Source organism: Sparus aurata, chromosome 11 (assembly GCF_900880675.1).
Source record: "Sparus aurata chromosome 11, fSpaAur1.1, whole genome shotgun sequence".
In the NCBI taxonomy this organism is placed as follows: domain Eukaryota; kingdom Metazoa; phylum Chordata; class Actinopteri; order Spariformes; family Sparidae; genus Sparus; species Sparus aurata.
In genome coordinates this window covers 25,836,540-25,854,767 of record NC_044197.1, presented here as the reverse complement: position 1 = coordinate 25,854,767, position 18,228 = coordinate 25,836,540, and the positions used below count along the sequence as shown (strand labels likewise).

The following is an 18,228-nucleotide window of genomic DNA, read 5'->3' as shown; positions in this document are numbered from 1 at the left end:
ACTGTCCAAACATTGCCATGGCTACAATGCAATAAAACCTCAATCTCGCTTTTTTGCGAGCAACCTTAAAGCTGCACTTATCCTCTTTTAGTCAGTCGGGGGCATTAGATTAAGCTGACACACAGCCAGAGCACTGTCATGTAATCTTAGGCATTTTCAGATGTTCATTAAGATCGTTCGATGTCATTAATGTAACCTGTCCCAGAATACTCCAAGAGGTGGGGGTGGGGGTGGTGGTGGCTGTGTCATTGCATGCTGACAAGGCAAACAGCCAAGTCACACCGCTGAATATTTTGAAGGATATTTTGGGACATTTTAAGCTTTTTTGTTGTGACCCGAACCGGCTAATGTGGGGAAGTGATCGTGGTGACCAAAATATATTTTAAACCAAACAATGATGTTTTCCTAAGCCTAACCAAGTGTTTTTTTTTTTTGTGCCTGAACCTAATGAGACCACAAGCACGGTGATGTGACAATAGAAAGATAAACGTAAAGTTTGCAACATAAAGAAGCAATTAACTGAAAGAAATAGTTAAATGCTTTGGGAAATACATTTATTTGTTTTCTTTGATTTATGACTGTCCACTGCTGGCTTGTGTCCAGTGCAGCCTTGGGTATCTGCAACTTGTCGAAAAAACACCTCTTTCTGAAATAACAAGAGTTAGTGACATGTCCGTCCACTGCTCTGGGAGCAGACTAGATGGCATGCCTTGATGGATGTCGACCAACGAAGCAGACACAATGGTATTTATACAGAGTTCTGTTTCTGATGAAGTCCTGTAGCCGTTTATTGTCTCCTCAGCTCTGATTCGGTACTCACCAACTCCTTGAGAGAAATCTGGATCGTTAGCTAGCAGGATGCTAGGTAGCTCATCAGCCACATCATATGCATGCTGGTTGCGGGTAGCCGAGGTGGTGCACAGTGGAGTCTACCAGAGCTTTATGGTTGAAATGTTTGTCAGCAAGAACAATGAGACTCACACAAATGATAGAACAATAAGCCCGGAAACTGATACGATCAACAGAGCTGAGGCGATTGGTGTTTCATGATTTCAGCACGACGGATGACCATTTTACATTATAAACAGTAATTTGTATCAGTGTTAATATAAAAATATAAATTAAAGCAGGTTTAAGGAAAAACAAAGTGCTGCAAGATTACCAGTTAAGACAATGTGTTGATGCGCAAAAAACACCAATAATTCATACATTCTAAAGTGCTGTGATATAATTCCCCAACAATCATGTTGTCTTGTATCATACGCACAGACAGATGTTACAGTGAGGTGACACCACAGGTCTGACACCACAGTCCCACTGCATGTATTATGTCAAATTATTAAATGGGATCAGAAGAAGTCATTTGAATTAGCCGGAGTTTCCCCCTTGAACCAGAGTCAGACGATCCCTCAAATCTGACAGCTGAATATTGTCTTCTCCTCGTGAACGCAGACAGATTGAGGGTGGTGCATTGAACAAAAACAAATTTAAAAGATGTTGGTTTGTTTTTCCACATATATACTGTATGTTCTCTCCAGACAGTCACTCTGTACCTTCCATTTCAATTGTTGCCTTTCAGCCGTTTCTCTCATACATATATCGTAGACTATTGAGCAGGTGGTGTCAGATGTGTGGCCCAAGGACACTCTGACAAATGCATCATCTTATATATCTCAAAATCCAATTTGTATACGACCCTCGTGACAACAAGATGGGTTTCTGTCTCTTCATCTGTGTAGGCATTATTCCTTTACAACTTTAAGTTTAAACATCACGTGGAGAAGTGCTTTATATACAAATGAAATGAGGCATTTCATTTTAAGCTGTGCTTACACCACAGGCCTTTGTGTTGGAATCCAGACTGCTTTAGCTATCCACTGACAACAACATCAAAAGACTTCCCTTCTGTTTGTGAACCAACACCTCTCCCTTTAGTTTTAGATGTGTTTCAGCTACTATGTGTGCTTTTCATTCCACCGGATCTCCCTAAATACCACTTGAGTCAAGTTTTGTTTTAACTTCTTTTCCACGCTTTTTTGTTGGTGCCCTGCAAAACTGTCTCTGCCAAACTGCCTCAGGCACCAGCATTTTGGCATCTGTCCAGTGTGAATGGAGTAAAAGTTACCGAACATTAATTCAAGGCTGATTTAAGCTTTCAAATACCACTCATTTGTACTGTTAATGATAAGCCAGAGCAATTTGTGCCTTGTCACAAGGAAACAGCTGCTTTGTGAGCTGTAGAGTGATTCTTCTTCAACCTGTGTCTGAGATTTGATTGCTTATTGCTAACATCTTCACCAAGCAGATATTACAAATCCAGCTCACATAGTTTAATCAGCTGGCGACAGAAGCATGGGAGGGATGAATCCTGTCTAATTAGATTCCTTGTAATATTTGGTCCGCTCTAATTTAGTTGGGGCTAAATGTTAGTGAGTCGTTCATCTCATATGAGATTAGCCAGACTGGAGGTAGTCTCTCTGCGACCCTGACGGTCCATGTGTCCGGACACAGTGAAGACATTCAAAACCCGGTCCAGCAGCCTTCGCCCGTGCCTTGTCCTTTCAAGCAGGAGCACAACAAAAGAGTATATCCCAACGCCCACAACAGCTGCCCCCCCTCCAGCCAGCAAAACCACTCCAGAGATGTACATGTCGTTAAGGGCTTGACCGGGCTTCGGCATGTGGTTCACCAGGGCCAGATGTAGTAGAACCCCTCCACAGATCAACAGTGACAACCCTGTTATTAGAACCACAAGGAGGTCCGATAAACCGCCACTTTTAAGCATGTTGATCCTCTGCCGGCTTCGAATGCAATTCATGTCCTGCACAGCCGAGCTGAGCAGCTGTTTGAGCAGGACTCCGAGGGCCAGCAGGCAGAGGGCTGTGCCTACACCCAGCCGCCATTCGCTTGAGACGCTGGTGGTGGTGGATAGAAGGCCGACGCCACCAAGACCGCATCCCAGGATTAGAAGAACAGCCACGGAGTAGCAGACCAGAGACTTCCCAGGATCTCTGAACCACCACAGCTCCACCTGCTCCTCCAGGATGCTGTGCTGGATCCGAAGTGGGTCCGCTGGACTGTTCAGGGCAGGCTCAGAGCCTCTGGAAGCCTGAAGGGGGGCAAAGTTGTCCAGTTCAGGCATCCTGATACCACTGCCACCCTTCGGAATAAGGTCGCCACCACCACAGAGAAGACAGAATCCACGTGATAATCCTTTACGTCCTTATCTCACTCACCAACAATCACTGTGAGAGTGTCAGGACCAGCAGAGAGCTGGTGGCAATGATAAACAAGACACGGTTGTAATACACCAAATTTACTTGACTGAGCTCAGTGTGTTGTAGTTTTCCACCTTTCTGGTGTTCTAAACTGATGATGTCTTGGTCTTCTGGTCCCAAATAATTTAGCTCTCATGAACTGGATCTGCCTTATAGCTTCAACATCCAAAGCACAGAATCCAAACATCCACAGAAGGTCTAGTCTGGAAGAAAAGACAGACAGATATAAGGTAGATGTAACAGGGCTCGAACAGTGACTCTATCTGCCCTATACATACGGTAGTGTAGCTCTATTTGCTGCAGCTACACTACCTGTCTCTGATAGTTGTGTCCTTCATTCTTAAGATGCATGTCCAGATTTAAGTAGGCTGTTTGGTTCTGAACTCTGCACAGATTTAGCAAGTTCGTGTTAATATGTCCCATCTGTGAGCCTGTGGTGGTGTGATTTATTGAAATGCTACTCAGAAATGTAACAAGAGGATGTAAGGCATAAAATAATGCTAAATTCTTCACATGATCGAAAAAGTGCATTTGGCAAACAAGGTAGCTAGCTAGCTGTTGTACTAATTAACTCGTTGATCATTTATAGTGTGCCGGGGAGACTTTGGCAGGCTTTCTGTACGAGTCACGAGTACGCAATATTTTTTTCCAAGGATGGAAATGGCATCCCCAGCATGATCACTGAAACCCAATGAACCCAACTGAATAAGTTTTCGGTGAAATGCCCGAAATAAAGTCTGAGCTTACCACAGGCTTAACATATTTATGACATACGACAGACATAACATTTCAACAAATTAGACCATTAAATGTCTCACAACTCAATTGTAAAGGGCTTACGTATTTTAAAAAACGGAAGTTTCTAGCTGGTGTGAAAATAAGACTAGACAGGTCACGGACTTTAAACATCTTCACATCAAACAGACACATCGACTCACTTGTCCGTCCTTACAGGCCAACATTCGTTACAGACTATTTTAACTCTAACTTCACAACTAGTGCATTTATCAAGTCATAGAAGACATGCATGGTGACTGTGTAGCAAGAAGCTAAGTGGTGGTGAGGTTTAAGTCATGCGACCGCAATGTAGTGTGTTTGTAGCCTAAAATTAGCTTTTTACTTCTAGCGGCTTAATTTAAGCTTCAATATCACAAAAGGGGTGCTCATCAGTGAAGATTATGTTGCTGAACAAAACTTTTAAGCAGAGAGTGGCGTAGCGATGACTAAAGGATATAGGAAATGACATCACAGAGAAAGATGCAGGCTTCCTGCCTGTCCTTCCTTAAAGCACAATGCAAAGTCTTGGAGTTCTCTGACTAACCAGTTTTCAGTGCTGTCTAGCTGGGCTCGGTTACATCAAGTTACACAGAGATGGCTTTACATGAGAACTGAAATTTGGAGCTCAAACCCTCTTTGTTCTGACCATTGAAGGCTCTCTGAACAAAGACAGGTCAGTGAAGCAGAACTCCACAGTTTGGTGTCAAGTTACTCTTTACGATTCTCAGTTTTTGTATTTTTGCAGTGTGTGTGGATGAAAATCCATCACATCAAAGATGTGAATGCACGCACACACACACACACACACACACACACAGTTTCTGAACATCCAAACTTGCTGTTTTGACTGTGTGAAAAACTTGGTGTGCTGACACTGGCAACCTTTTCTTTCTCTCATTATCACTATGCTAATGAGTTGCCACTACCGAGGTGGCTGGATAAAACAAGCATCAGCTGCTGATAGAATAAACAATGCCCATACGCACACACACAAACACACACACACACATACACACAATCAAAGAGCTAATGCAGAAATTTACATTTTCCCTCTCGCATCCTCCCAAACACCCACACAAGCTCACTGAATGAATCCTTCTTGTTTTAACTCTCTAATACTTCAAGTCTAATTAACCTTCCTGTGTGTGTCTATACTGTGTTGTTGTATATGTTTTACCACACAAGTGATAAATAATCTTAATACACTTGCAAATCTTTTTATACACATCCTGCTCCATTCCCCTTCTGCTCTCCTCCTTCATTCTGTCCCTTACCTCAGCATATTTAACCTCTCTGTAGTTTGTAACCTCACCACACCCGTATAACACAGTCATGTAAACATAAACAGCACACACACACACACACACACACACACACACACACACACACACACACACAGAAACAACATCGAAGGTTATGACTGTTGACAGGTTGTCAGCGGCTTTATTTCTATCAAAGTCATCAGTGCGCGGCACAAGCCCACGTGCCGCGACACAAGCTGCAGGAGTTAGGGCTCTTCCTCACCAGCTGCAGATTTTGTTAACAAAAACGCTGCTTTGTAAAATAAAATATATATATATATATATATATTTATATATAGAGCTATCATTCAGACTGGAAAGTTTATTTTATCAAAAACCTTCAACACCTCTAGAAACCTTTTTGTGTGCAGCGACAGAAACTAATTTTCGATTGCACTTTTCTTCCCGCCTGTTTAGAAAAGACTATAAACTACATACAGGATCACATCTCCCATTAGTGCGGACGGGTATCGCCTTGTGCTGAGGCGGAGCGGTGACACCGTGACGCGCGGAGGTATGAGGTGCATACGCAAGGTGTGAAATGAAGGGTGAGGTAATTACAGCAGAGAAGGAGGGGTGTTTATTGGCAGCATGCTGTTCTGGAAGCTTTTCACATCCTGTATCTGATGGGAGATTTTGTGTGTGTGTGTGTGTGTGTGTGTGTGTGTGTGTGTGCTTGTTGCGCAGGAGTAAACAAGGGTAAATAAGTGGGTGAAGATATGAAACATGTGTCGGCATGTGTGTTTATTCCTTTGTGATGTGATCGTGTATGTTTCACACAGAAAGACCTAGATGAAGGTGCGTACAGTATGTCCTGTGTGTGTGTGTGTGTGTGTGTGTGTGGGCGTGTGTGTTTGTGAAGTCACTAATTAATCCCAGATGGTTTGAGCCCGGTGTCACTGACAGGTAGCGCCGCAGAAATAGCACAGTAATTGAGGTGTGCGTCTGTGTGTTTTCTGTGTCTGCAGTTGAGGCGCCAAAAGGTGCAAAAAGGTGACAAAAACAATATATGTGGTCCTCTGCCACCATCCACCTCTTTGTCTCATTTAGATTTTAGAAACATCCCCGTCCGTTATACAGTGCACGCTCGTGAAAGCTCATTTTCCGTTTCATTAGATACAGTGGCTCACAGTAAAGTGAAGCAGGGACACAAACGGGTGATCGAGCGAGGGGCGATGGCACGCAACAGAGATCATAAGATGAAATCGAAGCCTTAACGACACAAGTATATCTCTCTCTGTGTTGTGTCTGATCCCCACAGACACATGCACACAGAGAGCTGCCGGACCATGTCTGCCTTTCCTCTTTTATCACTTATGTGACCTCTAGACTCTGTCATATCAGCCGTGTCATATTGGCCTCGTAAATATCCTTACAAAAGCACTGACTCACCGCTTCACTCTCCGCTGGCCTCCTTTTAAGTCATAAAATAAAAAAAGAGACAGGTACAGAGACACAAACAATTTACTCAACTTCACATGACTCAGTTTTTCCGAGGACCACAGCATTCTGGCAGTCTGGGAAGTACAGTCGCTAGGGGCGTGTTGACGCCGCGTGGTCATGGGTTGACAGCCTTATTCGCACAGGACTTGTATGACCTGGGGGACGTCCAGCAATTTGTAATAAAAGTGGAGGACGTCTGCAATCTTAATCCTCTGCCACATCGTTAATTTGTAAAGTTCCACCTCGTAAGTTCCACCTCGTATTACCTAATATATTTCTAGGGGTCATGTGATAACATTCGTCATAAAATCACATGAGGTCCCCTGCGAATAATAGTCCTGCGTGAACGGACCTTCAGGCACTCACAATGTGACTGCTTCTACTGGCCACTTCTACAAAACAACCAAAGAGCAATAAACACAAGCACAAAGATAATAGTTGACGGACAAAAATAAGAACCTCGTGTGGAGCTGTGGTGGTGCAGACTGACGACTCGAGCTGGTGACACGCCTTTGCTCTCTTCTGCCTCATAGCTCCAAGTGCGTTGTGTGTCATTTGGAAGCCCACAGTTTGGCAGCGCACCACGTTGCCATTTTAAGTTTTTTAAATGTTTTATTTTAAGCCAGCTTCATCAGTCCATTTGTCTCAGAAGAGTCATCAGCCACCACCACCTCCACCACAGTGTCTGGGCTCCATGGGGGATTCTTCCTGCTTCTACTCAGGGCACACACCCTCGAATCAAGACTTTCTGATGAGACTTATTATAACATATCCTCTCCTGTAATAAACATTTTCCTTACTTCATACACACACTACACTCGTCTCTCCTGAGTGAACTGTAACTGGGACCACAATTTACAAAACGAACATCATGCTGTATCAAAGGAGACCAGAAACTGGAGTTTGAGACCATAGACTCATTAGGAAACTGTTAACTGATGTAACAGATCAAGTGAGAAGAAGGGTCATTTTCTCATAAACTTCCATACAAATCAGACTTCTTTTTGAAACCAGTGGAGTCGCCCCCCTGCATGTCCTCAGAAACATTTAAGCATTGGCTTGAATTTTCAGACCAACTGATGTCATACAGTCTGACAACCTAGATTTTATCAGACCGATCTTGCTGAGTGTAACATGCACTAGACTCCCACAATTGTTGTTGTGTCGCACATTCTAAGGGCGTCGTCAGTCAAGAATAAAAACTCTTCGTTCCTCTACACCTGTGCACCCAAAACCTCTTGTAGATTATGTCTGACAGTGAATATTCACACCCCGGCTGTGAATTTTAACACAACTCCCACAATGTTCCTTGCATCTATTCATAAAATATGCGCTGACATATATCCGCTGACGTGCTACTGTACCTCTAAAAACAATGAATGCGTTGAAAAGAATTATTGATGATCCACTTTATACCTTCATTTGGCCCAACTAGGGACATTTGGATTGACGATTGTATCCGACAGCAACTTCGCCATCGCAAACAGGCGCCATATCAGCATAATCCTCTGTCTGAAGTATCTCACAGAGGCTATAGAAAGCTGCACCTGTGATCATTATCACAATTCATTTGAAACGGGTGCTGTATCTGATGATAATCCTAAATGGGTTTCTTTTAAGTAATGGGAATAATAAGAATGTCCTGGCCGCTCAGCCCCGCAGTCGAACCTGAAGTGACTGAAGACAGGCTGACGCTAACCGTCCAAACAGTCTGTGTAATGCAAATGCACCAGAGAAATGATGGAAATATCATAATATCATCATAAACCGTGGACACCGAGTATCATTTTCTCACGTTTCCTCTTTCTGTATGTGCCTCCTTTTAGTTTTCAGCCTGCAAGGTCACCAGAGGAGCTGTGCTTTGGAGTAAAAAACACTATACTGCACTCCAATTACCTGGGTAGCTTTGGGACTCCGGTATTCCCCCCTCTGTTATGTCAGCCCGCTGAATTCATTTCACCAGCCATTAGTGTCTCATTTCATTGTTGATTCGTGGCACTCCTAAAATTGGTTGTCTCACATTCTATGCTTATCAAGAACGGTGGTCAGCAGAGTGGGTTAGAAGACGGCGACAACATCCAGCAAAAGCCAGGTAGCCGGAATCTAGAGTCTTTCTGGGATTCTCAGTCAGAAGATTTAAACTGGATATGCCCTTGTGACATGAGGTGGATGTCAGAGCAGTTAGCAGAGGTAATGCAGGACGTTACAGCTTAAATAAAGGAATAGATGCACACCCAAGGAAGTCCCGCATGTATTTCCGTTTTGCTGTCAGGAAAAAGCTTCTTCTGCTTTCTTTAGATTTGGAAAGCAGAAAGAAAAAAGTGGCTCTCCTGCTGTAAAAAAAATAAAAATAATAATCCCTCCCGAGTATTTGCAAGTAAAAATGTCAATATATTTGCCAGGCGATTGCGGTTCTTCTTGCTGTCATTTAGACCACAGAGGCCAGGGGGAAGAGGAAGTGTGAGGCCCAGAATGAAACTTTTGCAGTGTTCAGAAAACTTTCGACTGAGGGGCAGTCCTCGCTTCAAAATCAGCCTCGTTGTGGTTTCCTGTTTCCTTCGAATGTGATGTTTCCTTTATTCAGAATCGTATCAATGCTCACATCTTCCCTCCACACAGACATGGAACGAGATAACTCTGCCGAGTAACTGAAGCAAAAAATATGTCAGGCACAATTTCGGGGGGGAAAAAAAGGTCCTTGTGGTCCTGCTGCTGGATTTTCCTGCTGTTTGCGTTTTTATCCGAGGGCCTTGGGCTGGTCTGAAGGGGAGTCCACGGGAGACAAGGCGATGTGTTGCCGTGGTGACAAAGCAATACTCTCCTACGCTCTCCTTCCTGTCTCCCCCCGCACGCACGCACTGACACACACACACCCCCCCTCCTCTAGTCAGGCGTTGATTCTCTTGGCGTCCCCACGGGCGAGGAGAGGGGTCAGGGTTGGCTCCATCTGTCTATGTGATGGGCATTGGTGCCAAGCGCCACGGGGGCTGGAGAGAGAGGAAAGGAGGCTCGTGTGGAGTGGGAGGGTAACGGATGTTTCGGAGCTGTCATCTGGGACTTCGAATGGGGCAGAGGGCTGAGGCTGAAGCCGGGGCCGGGGAGAGTGGGACAGGGATTGGGGGGGGTTATAGGAGAGGGGGCTGGGGATGGAGGGATGGGCTCCCGGCTAGGGATAATGCTGAGACTTCATTTGCTGTTCGTGGGGTTGCGAGTGCGGCTGGCAAAGAAAAATGATGCTGAATAGGTCTTTATGCAGACAAGCTGGATCTTTCTTTCTTCTCCGCAATCACAATGGACAGCAGAGACACCCAGGGAGCCTCACTCTGTCAGGAAACAGCGACGAGACAATGGCCGAGTCAGTGTCACTGTCCTCGCTCTGTCAGGGATCACAAGGGAAAACCTAAGACAGGAAGAGAGGAAGAAAGGCCTTTACATCAGCTGCACATACTGTACTGTAAAGTCACCCATATGGCTCGCTGTAGCAGGAATTACCTCAATCCCTTCAGCTGCATCGTCATCACTCTGTTCAAATCTCAAACACGCTTCATCTCTAGAGACTACTGTATGACTATTGTCTGCCATCGTATCGTTCATTTGAATTGCGAGCTCAATCAAAATGAAAGCAACTTTAGGAGGGGACAGGATGCAAGGATGAGCCCCTCAAGTGGAATCATTTAAATCTTTTGCCAGCCATGGTCAGTAACGTCACAAACAGATGATTTCTTTTTAGACGTGATGGTGGCAGGACATCACAAAAGGCAACACTTTGGTCTCGGCTGGAGTCTCTTTACAACTGTTGAGCGCTGACTTTAAATGAAGGTGTGCGACATGACAACTCCCCAAAAGTGAAGCTCTACGGTGGCTGAAATGTAGGTCATAAACAACGCCCCCTCCAAGTTGGCAGATGGGATGTGGGCCAGACACAAAACTCAAAGTACACGCAGAGTTTTTCCAAAAGCCTGTTTCTGTCATTTTATGTTGTTCTTGCTGACATATGGCAAATTCAAGATTCGAGATTTTTTTTGTCACTCCAGTCGTATATGTATAATTTTGCTGGGAGACTCTACTATAGACATGATAAAATAATAATAATAATAATAATAACAAGAGGAAAAACAGAGTATACAATCAGATATATAGGACAGCAGGGATAAAGTGCATGTACAGTATATACTATCTATACATGTATGTACACCAAACACATATATGATTACTGAATATAAAGGCAGCGAGGGTGTATTGTTCAGACAATAAGTGTAAATTAAAGCAAGACCGTATAAAAACAGCAATACAATTGACCATGTGTACTGGCTGTTTGATTGAGGGTGCATTGTTCCTTTTTCTGATAAGTGTGGTTTTAATCAGTTACTTAGTGCTATATTCAGTAAGTAAAGAGGATGTGATGTCAGGATTGACAGTTAGCCCTGCTCAAGAGCGAGTGCTTCAATGGTGCCTCAATGGTCTGGATTTTAATACTGTGGCTCCAATGAGGGATCACTACTGTGCAGACCCTGGCTCCAAATGACTTCATATCTGGAATATGTTGGTGTGAATCCACAATTAAGACCTTGGTATCAGCCCTATTTTCAATTTTGCACAGTGGTCACTCGCAATATTGCAGCTAATAATAGCATTTTCGGGGCACTGTTTAGCTCAGTTGGTAGAGCGGGCATCCCATGTACAGAGGCTTTGTCCTCGCTGCAGCAGCCCCGGGTTTGTGTCCCGGCCTGGGGCCCTTTGCTGCGTGTCACTCCTCTTCTCTCTCATCCTGTCTCCTGTCATATCACAATCTATCCTGTCAATAAAGCTATTCAAAGGCCAAAAAAAAGCCAAAATTGTATTTTCCCCATAGACCACCATCATAAAAAAGAAGTCTGTAAAACTGTTGACAGGACGGGGTCAATTTCGACCATATTATCAATGTTTGATCAGTGGAGGTTTCATATTTGTAAACCTTTCCTTGAGCCAAAGCGAAAGCAACCCTTTAAAAATGCATGATATCTCTCAATATAAAGTCTATGGGCCAAGACAGAACTCACGGGCAGATGGACAAAGTCTGCCATGTGTATTCAGTGGGCTGCGTAAGCGGGAGGTAGACCTGGAAGGTAGAAACTTCTGATTGGAGTGAAAAGGCACCTTCTTTGAGTTCACTGTCTACTCTTTTTATAAATGTATCGATGCATTTGGCTTCAGTTTCATACAGTGACAGGAACTGGAGAGGTGATGCCCATCTTTATATACAGTTCATGGTTTCTGTCTGGACAACTGTGGGAGGATTGCCAAGAAATGTGGACATTCATGTTCCCCTCAGGATGAATCATAATCACTTTGGGGAACCTCTGACTTCTTCATTAAACTCCATCATTAAGTTACAACTACTTCGCTTTACGACCAAATCTAAACACACGGCATTCCCCGAGCCTCAGCTGTACTTAGCAGCATGCTAAAATACTCAACAGGACAAACATTCTACATCAGTGTTGTCACTGTGAGCATGTGAGTATTAGACGCACATTATCGGTCTGGCCAATTAGTTTTGCAGATATTCTGCATTTTTCAATCATCGTCGTTTATTGTGTCTAATTGCCAACACAATACATTTATTTTAAAATGCAGTACTTTGGCTCTGATGCAGCATCCTCTCTCTGTCTGTAGTCAACACGCTGTGGCCTCAATGTCACGCCCACGACACCATCTGACTGGTTACACGTGACAAGTAATAGTCTAACAGCTCGTAATAACCTGAACCTGCAAAGTCACTTATAACCTAAGTTATGAAGTACGTGGATGGAGTGGATGTGTAAAGAAGTTAGATATTGAAGTACTCAAGAAAAGTACCTCAAAAGTGAACTTGAGGAAACTGTGGTAAGTTACATTCCATCACAGATTATTCTGCATTTTTTTATAAAGTATTTCGGCTCCAAGTATTTATCAGTCTCCTTGATTGCTAATAACCTGTGTTGGCCCTGAAAAAGTCACACTGGTCGATCCCTGTTTCAACCCTCCCTCTGGCTCCTGGTTTAATTCCACCCCTTCTGAGCAAGCTCATTTCTCAGCTTATGGCACAGCATCACGCCGACCGGCACGACCAGCCAAGACCTGCCCCCCTGACACCTTATCCACATACAAATACACACACACACACACACACACACACACATCCCCATCTGTTCTCCCCCCTTATCTCCCAAGTCTCCCACACCTTCCTTACTTTGTTCTATACCTCGCTTCTCTCCTCATCTGTCGCACCACCAGTGCTCCTTTATCTGGCTAACTTCTTATCTCTCCCGTCTGCTGTCTGCGCTGGCGTTTTCGGTGTCGGAGAGACGGATGTGCGTATGGGGTGGGGTGGGGGGTGGGGGGGGATTACTTGTCTTTGCCACAGATCCGCCTCTGGCTCCAGGTAATGCTGTCTGACTCAAAGCCCCTGTGCCATAATGCATGCAAGCGCGCGCACACACACACACACACACACACACACACACACACACACACACACACACAATGTGCTGCACCTGCTCTTGTGCTGTGGTGTTTACACCGTTTTCTCAGCGAGATTGTGGTGTCATTACCCCCTCGTTCTCTCCTGTATCTGCTCCCCCATCATTCCCAGCATTAAGAAATCCAGCTATTCATCAACCTCGGTAAAATTCCTCAGCATTGTCAACCCTCAACACAAACACACAGTAACAATATAGGCCCAGATAATCAAAATGTGATTCATGAAAATGCACAATTTCCATCTGTTATCGAATATGGCATATGGCATTTCCTTCTTTTTGAATTAGCTTCCTCCTCTCACACGGCTGTTGACAAAAATGTAGCCCGGCCCAATCTAGTTCAGTTTAGCACAGGCTGTGGACCCTATTCAGTCCCTCTGCAGTGGCAGCAGCCAAATGGGCCTCTTAAATGCTGGGCCCAACTCAAACTGTCTTGAATATTCCTGCATCTGTCAAAAAGTCTCCATTAACAAACAAGACCAAAAAACAATGTTTTTGTAAGTGGGAGGAAATTAACTGAATGACGTGCATAATGACTGAGCTGTGTCGGTCCCTGCGCCGAAGAAGTGACTGTTGATTCAAAAAGAAAAACCTCTGGAAAAACAGCCGGCTGCTTTCCTCTGTCGCGCACAGCTGCAATATTAAAACGCTAATCAAATCACCAATTAACATGCTGGTCCCCTTCTGCTTCACTCCTGCTGACGACGGGAAAGAGGCTCTCTTTCCTTTTTTTCCTCCAGTCTTTGTTTTTTTTAACCCTCCCTCCTTTTCCTCTTGTGGGTTCAGAGGTGATATTCCGCATATTCTAATTTGATATGGGCTGTCTGGTGATAATGATTGTAATGAATGAGATGGCTGGCTCGACGTCTGGCCGTCTATCTTATCCTGTTGACTGCCTGGAATGATGTCTCTATACTGCAGCAGCATCTTATCATTTAAGCTGAAAAAACTGGTGGTTTTGGTTATTTTTAGCCGCACAGATCGCCGTGAAGTTTTGTACAGACACTGATGTTCCCCTGAGAACTGACTTTCTCTTGGGCCACCATGAAGTCGACATTTATGGCTTTAGGTAAAATATCGCAGCAGCTACCGAATGGATTCCAAATGAAATTTGGAAGAAACATGTTGGTAGGAAAAACCTACTTGTTTTTGATTGATTGATTGATTGATTGATTGATTGATTGATTGATTGATTGATTGATTGATTGATTGATTGACTGATTGATTGATTGATTGATTGATACCACTCTTGTAACTGTACACTAAGCTAGAAGCTGGAACCAGCAGCCGATAAGCTTAGTTTAGCACAAACAGGGATGACACAGCTCGCTTGGCATTGTCCAAAGGTATCTGCCTGCCAGCCCCTCTATAGTTCACCAATTAACATGTTGCATCTCATTTGTTTAAAGAACCACTGTGTACAGCTGAGTACTCCTCACCTCACCCTCCGCTACAGTGGCCCCTGTTTGGTTTTCAGTTTGACCCACTTCCTCTGTAGATATAAAAGGCTCATTTTAAGGTAACAAAAGCATAAAGATACTTAGTTGTAGGGATTATACACAGTAAAAACATAATCGTGAATATTCAAGTCCCTTCCTGACAATAAATCCTCACAAAATGCCCACACACCTTTTCCTGGACCTAAATTGCTATTCAAAGCAGGTGACTTACTGGACTGTTACTTGGCCTATAGACCCGTAACTCCCTGGTCGCCTGTCAACTGGTCCTGGCTAAGAAGTAGACCAGCTAAATACTGTAAGTGCAAAAATAATGACTTTCAATTCAGCCTCAGCCGGACATTGACTGCATGATAAATAGTATCCCAATACTAGGACATTTAACGGCCCATAATGAAATTCAATAAAGCTGCTATCTACACAACTTTAAAGGTGTGTGGATGCTTTACTTGTTTAGTCAAAGAAAGCATCCACACACCTTTAAAGTTGTGTAGATAATAACAATAACCTCGAAGAAGAAGACAGAAAAAGGAACTTTCTTTTGAAATTGAAAAAATTTTAAAGTATCGGTGATGAGAAGCAGGTAATCATCGGTTGTCGATATCTGCTGAAGAAAAATCCTTATCGTGCATTACTTGTGTTTGGTGCTAATTAGCAAATGTTCGCTCTCTCAGAAGCTAAACTTAGATTTCAAACATGGCAACCTGCAAAACATCAGCACCATATTGTCACTGTGAACGTGCTAGCCTACTAATGTTAGCATTCAGCGCAGTACAGCCACACAAAGCTGCTAGCGTGGCTGTAGACTTTTGCATTTGGAGACAGGTAGGCATTAGAGGTAAGAGTTTTGGGGGGAATCCTGAGAGTCACTCATTCGGACGTCTTTTTAAAATGATTTTTGATGCTCTCCTGTCTGCTCTGGTGGCTGGTCGCCTGTTTGGTTGCAGCCACGGGAAACACAACGCGGGAACGGCGTGGGACAGGAGGGAAGGGACGGAGGTGAGACGGACTTTCTGCAACACAAAAAATGTCGACGAACTCTTTCCCCAACTCTCCCTGCACCGAATCGGTCGAACTGAATTGATTATGCTTCGGCTGTAGGTGCACGCATTTTATGCTCAGGGACACAAGCGGACAGTCAGTACAGCTGCTGTCAATGACACACTACATGCCTGACTCTGTGTATCTGCTGACTGTGAAACAAAATGCCTCTCGGGGATATTTAAGATTCTGGCCAACTCTCTGTTCCACCCTTTGTCTGGCATCCATGTCACACACACACACACACACACAACCGCACACACACACACACACACACACCTCACCTATACAGGGCTCTCATATAACTCCACTTTGCACGGTCATCTACAGACCCATTCACTTTGTTTTCCTCCTCCTGCTCTTTCATCCGGCGCTCCGTGTTGACTTCAGGCTCCGTCCTAATGAGTTCTATCACATGTTGTTTTCAGCCTGACCTGTTTTTAAGAGTCAGCCTTCATCTTAAAAGATCTATTTGTTGCGGTGAGAGCGACAGCATGTAACCCCTCTGTGCCTCCGGACGACCTGCCACCGTTCGTCTGCGGTCTTTAGATTAGTTACAACGGATCCATGTGAACAAAGTGGCACAGGGGAGGTCATGCATGGACAGTGCATCGATCCGTTCCAACACAGACACCACTTCTCTCGCTGGTGGTTTATGAATTTTTCACAGTGCCACAAAACTGACCTCACAGTGTATGAGGGCAGCCCTGAGTATTGATGATCTACAGGGCGGATTATGCGCGCTTGTTAACTGTCATCCCGCTGGTGCAAAGGTTAGGGTGTGACCCAATGTCAACACGTCTTACTTCCTTGTTGTTAATGGCATCAAAATTCACTAAGAGGAAAGTCCAGAACAATACGTCGAAGTGGGAAAGCACACAAACAAGATCCCTGTAATTCATGGGTTAGTCTTAGAAGTCAAACTACATTGGGGATACGTGTGTTTTGGAGCCGATTCCGAATCCACAGGCTCGCCAGCTTATTTGATACTTGAGAAAAAATGATTTAGTATTCAGCGGCTGGAGGGAAACAGAGGGAAGAAGAACATTTGACAGCGAGTGAACAAACTGCGGCTTTTGCGTTTGCACATTCTGTCAACAATTGTCGTAATTGAGCCTTCGAGGGAAGTCCTTAAAAATAACTGGAGGTTGCTTTTCATCTCAAAACTTTGGATGCCACAAAGGTCATGAGATCTATGATTGGGTTAGACATGGCTCAGAACAAAAGAAGGTAAGAAGAAAAACAGGGATACATAAGACAATGACCTGCCTGAAAAATAGATAAAAGGGGGGGAAAAGACAACAACACATTCTTGGCAGCAGAAAATTAAAACATTAACATACACAATGCCACAGCAGCTTTTAATAGAGATAAAATACAAAAACGTTTTTTTTTTTTTTTTTTTGTAGCTGTAACAGCAATTTAATAACGCCTGATTATAGATTACATGAATTCACAGATGATTATTCTGCTCTCATAATTCACTGATAACAGGCTAACTCTTTTTACATTTTGTATTAATTAAAATGTGTTCATTACTGTTGTTTTCGTTGGGGAATAACCGATAAAGGTATCGTTTAGCGCCTAAAAATGACGCACAAAAAGTTCAAAACAAAAACAAAGAAAACAAAAAGAGCTTGTTTCAAAGAAAATAAGATTTAAAAAATGTATGATTAAAAAAAAAAAGTTAGAAGGGAGCGGATTGTTCGTGTTTGCGTGTAGTTGATCAGCAGCTGATCTTACCTGTGCGCTCAGCTGCTCTCTCTCTCTCTCGGTCTCTTCTGTTCCGATCGTGCTGATCTATTCCGCCTTTAATCCCGATCAGCAGACTGTGTCCGCGGTCGAAAAGTCTCGACACACACCACTGCACGCCTTCATTTCGTTTTCGTATAAAGGAGACCGGGATCCAGAGTCATGCGATGGCAGCAGAAGGCTGAAGGTGCTCCTCTTCCTGCCTCCGCTCGGTCGCTCTGCCTCTCCACCGGACGGACTTTCCCCGTTTAATGCAGGTGTGGCCGCGCGGCGCACGGCGGCAGCCAGGGGACGCCGGTGGGAGGGGACAGAGAGCCGGTGGATCGACCTCCGCACCGCCGTAGGTGCCCCGTGGGGAACCGCAGCACATGACACGTGGTGTGGCGTGAGAGATAAAAGCCACGCTGTGATTATGAAGTCCGCCGACGGGCTGAGTGCTCATCTGTTTACTGAGCAGATGTGGTTTAACCCATCCGGTCTCTAAGGACGGAACACATGCAATCTGTCCGCGCGCGGGGCTCATCAATACCCCCTACAGTGATTATTGATGGAGTCATACCAATTACTTATGACCAGTGAGGTCAGAACATGCGGTCAGCACGCACGTCAACTTTATGTGTTATTGAAAGAGTTCATTCTTGACCTTGGAAACGACGGAACGGTCCGAGCGCAAGGTCCC

General features: G+C 44.3%; 1 protein-coding gene across 2 annotated transcripts; it reads right to left on the bottom strand.

Moving 5' to 3' along the window:
* Nucleotides 1–537: 537 nt before the first annotated feature.
* On the bottom strand, nucleotides 538–18,059 carry tmem125a (transmembrane protein 125a). 2 transcript variants are annotated; one of them, XM_030434185.1, is made up of 3 exons: nucleotides 17,541–18,059; nucleotides 8,696–10,199; nucleotides 538–3,481 (listed from the first exon to the last, which is right to left on the bottom strand). In XM_030434185.1, exon 3 carries the CDS (start codon nucleotides 3,140–3,142, stop codon nucleotides 2,444–2,446), a length of 699 nt encoding a protein of 232 aa, XP_030290045.1. In that variant the 5' UTR covers nucleotides 3,143–3,481; nucleotides 8,696–10,199; nucleotides 17,541–18,059; the 3' UTR covers nucleotides 538–2,443. The 2 variants fall into 2 exon arrangements, with proteins under 2 accessions (XP_030290045.1, XP_030290046.1); XM_030434186.1 differs by lacking the exon at nucleotides 8,696–10,199.
* Between the last annotated feature and the right edge of the window lie 169 nt (nucleotides 18,060–18,228).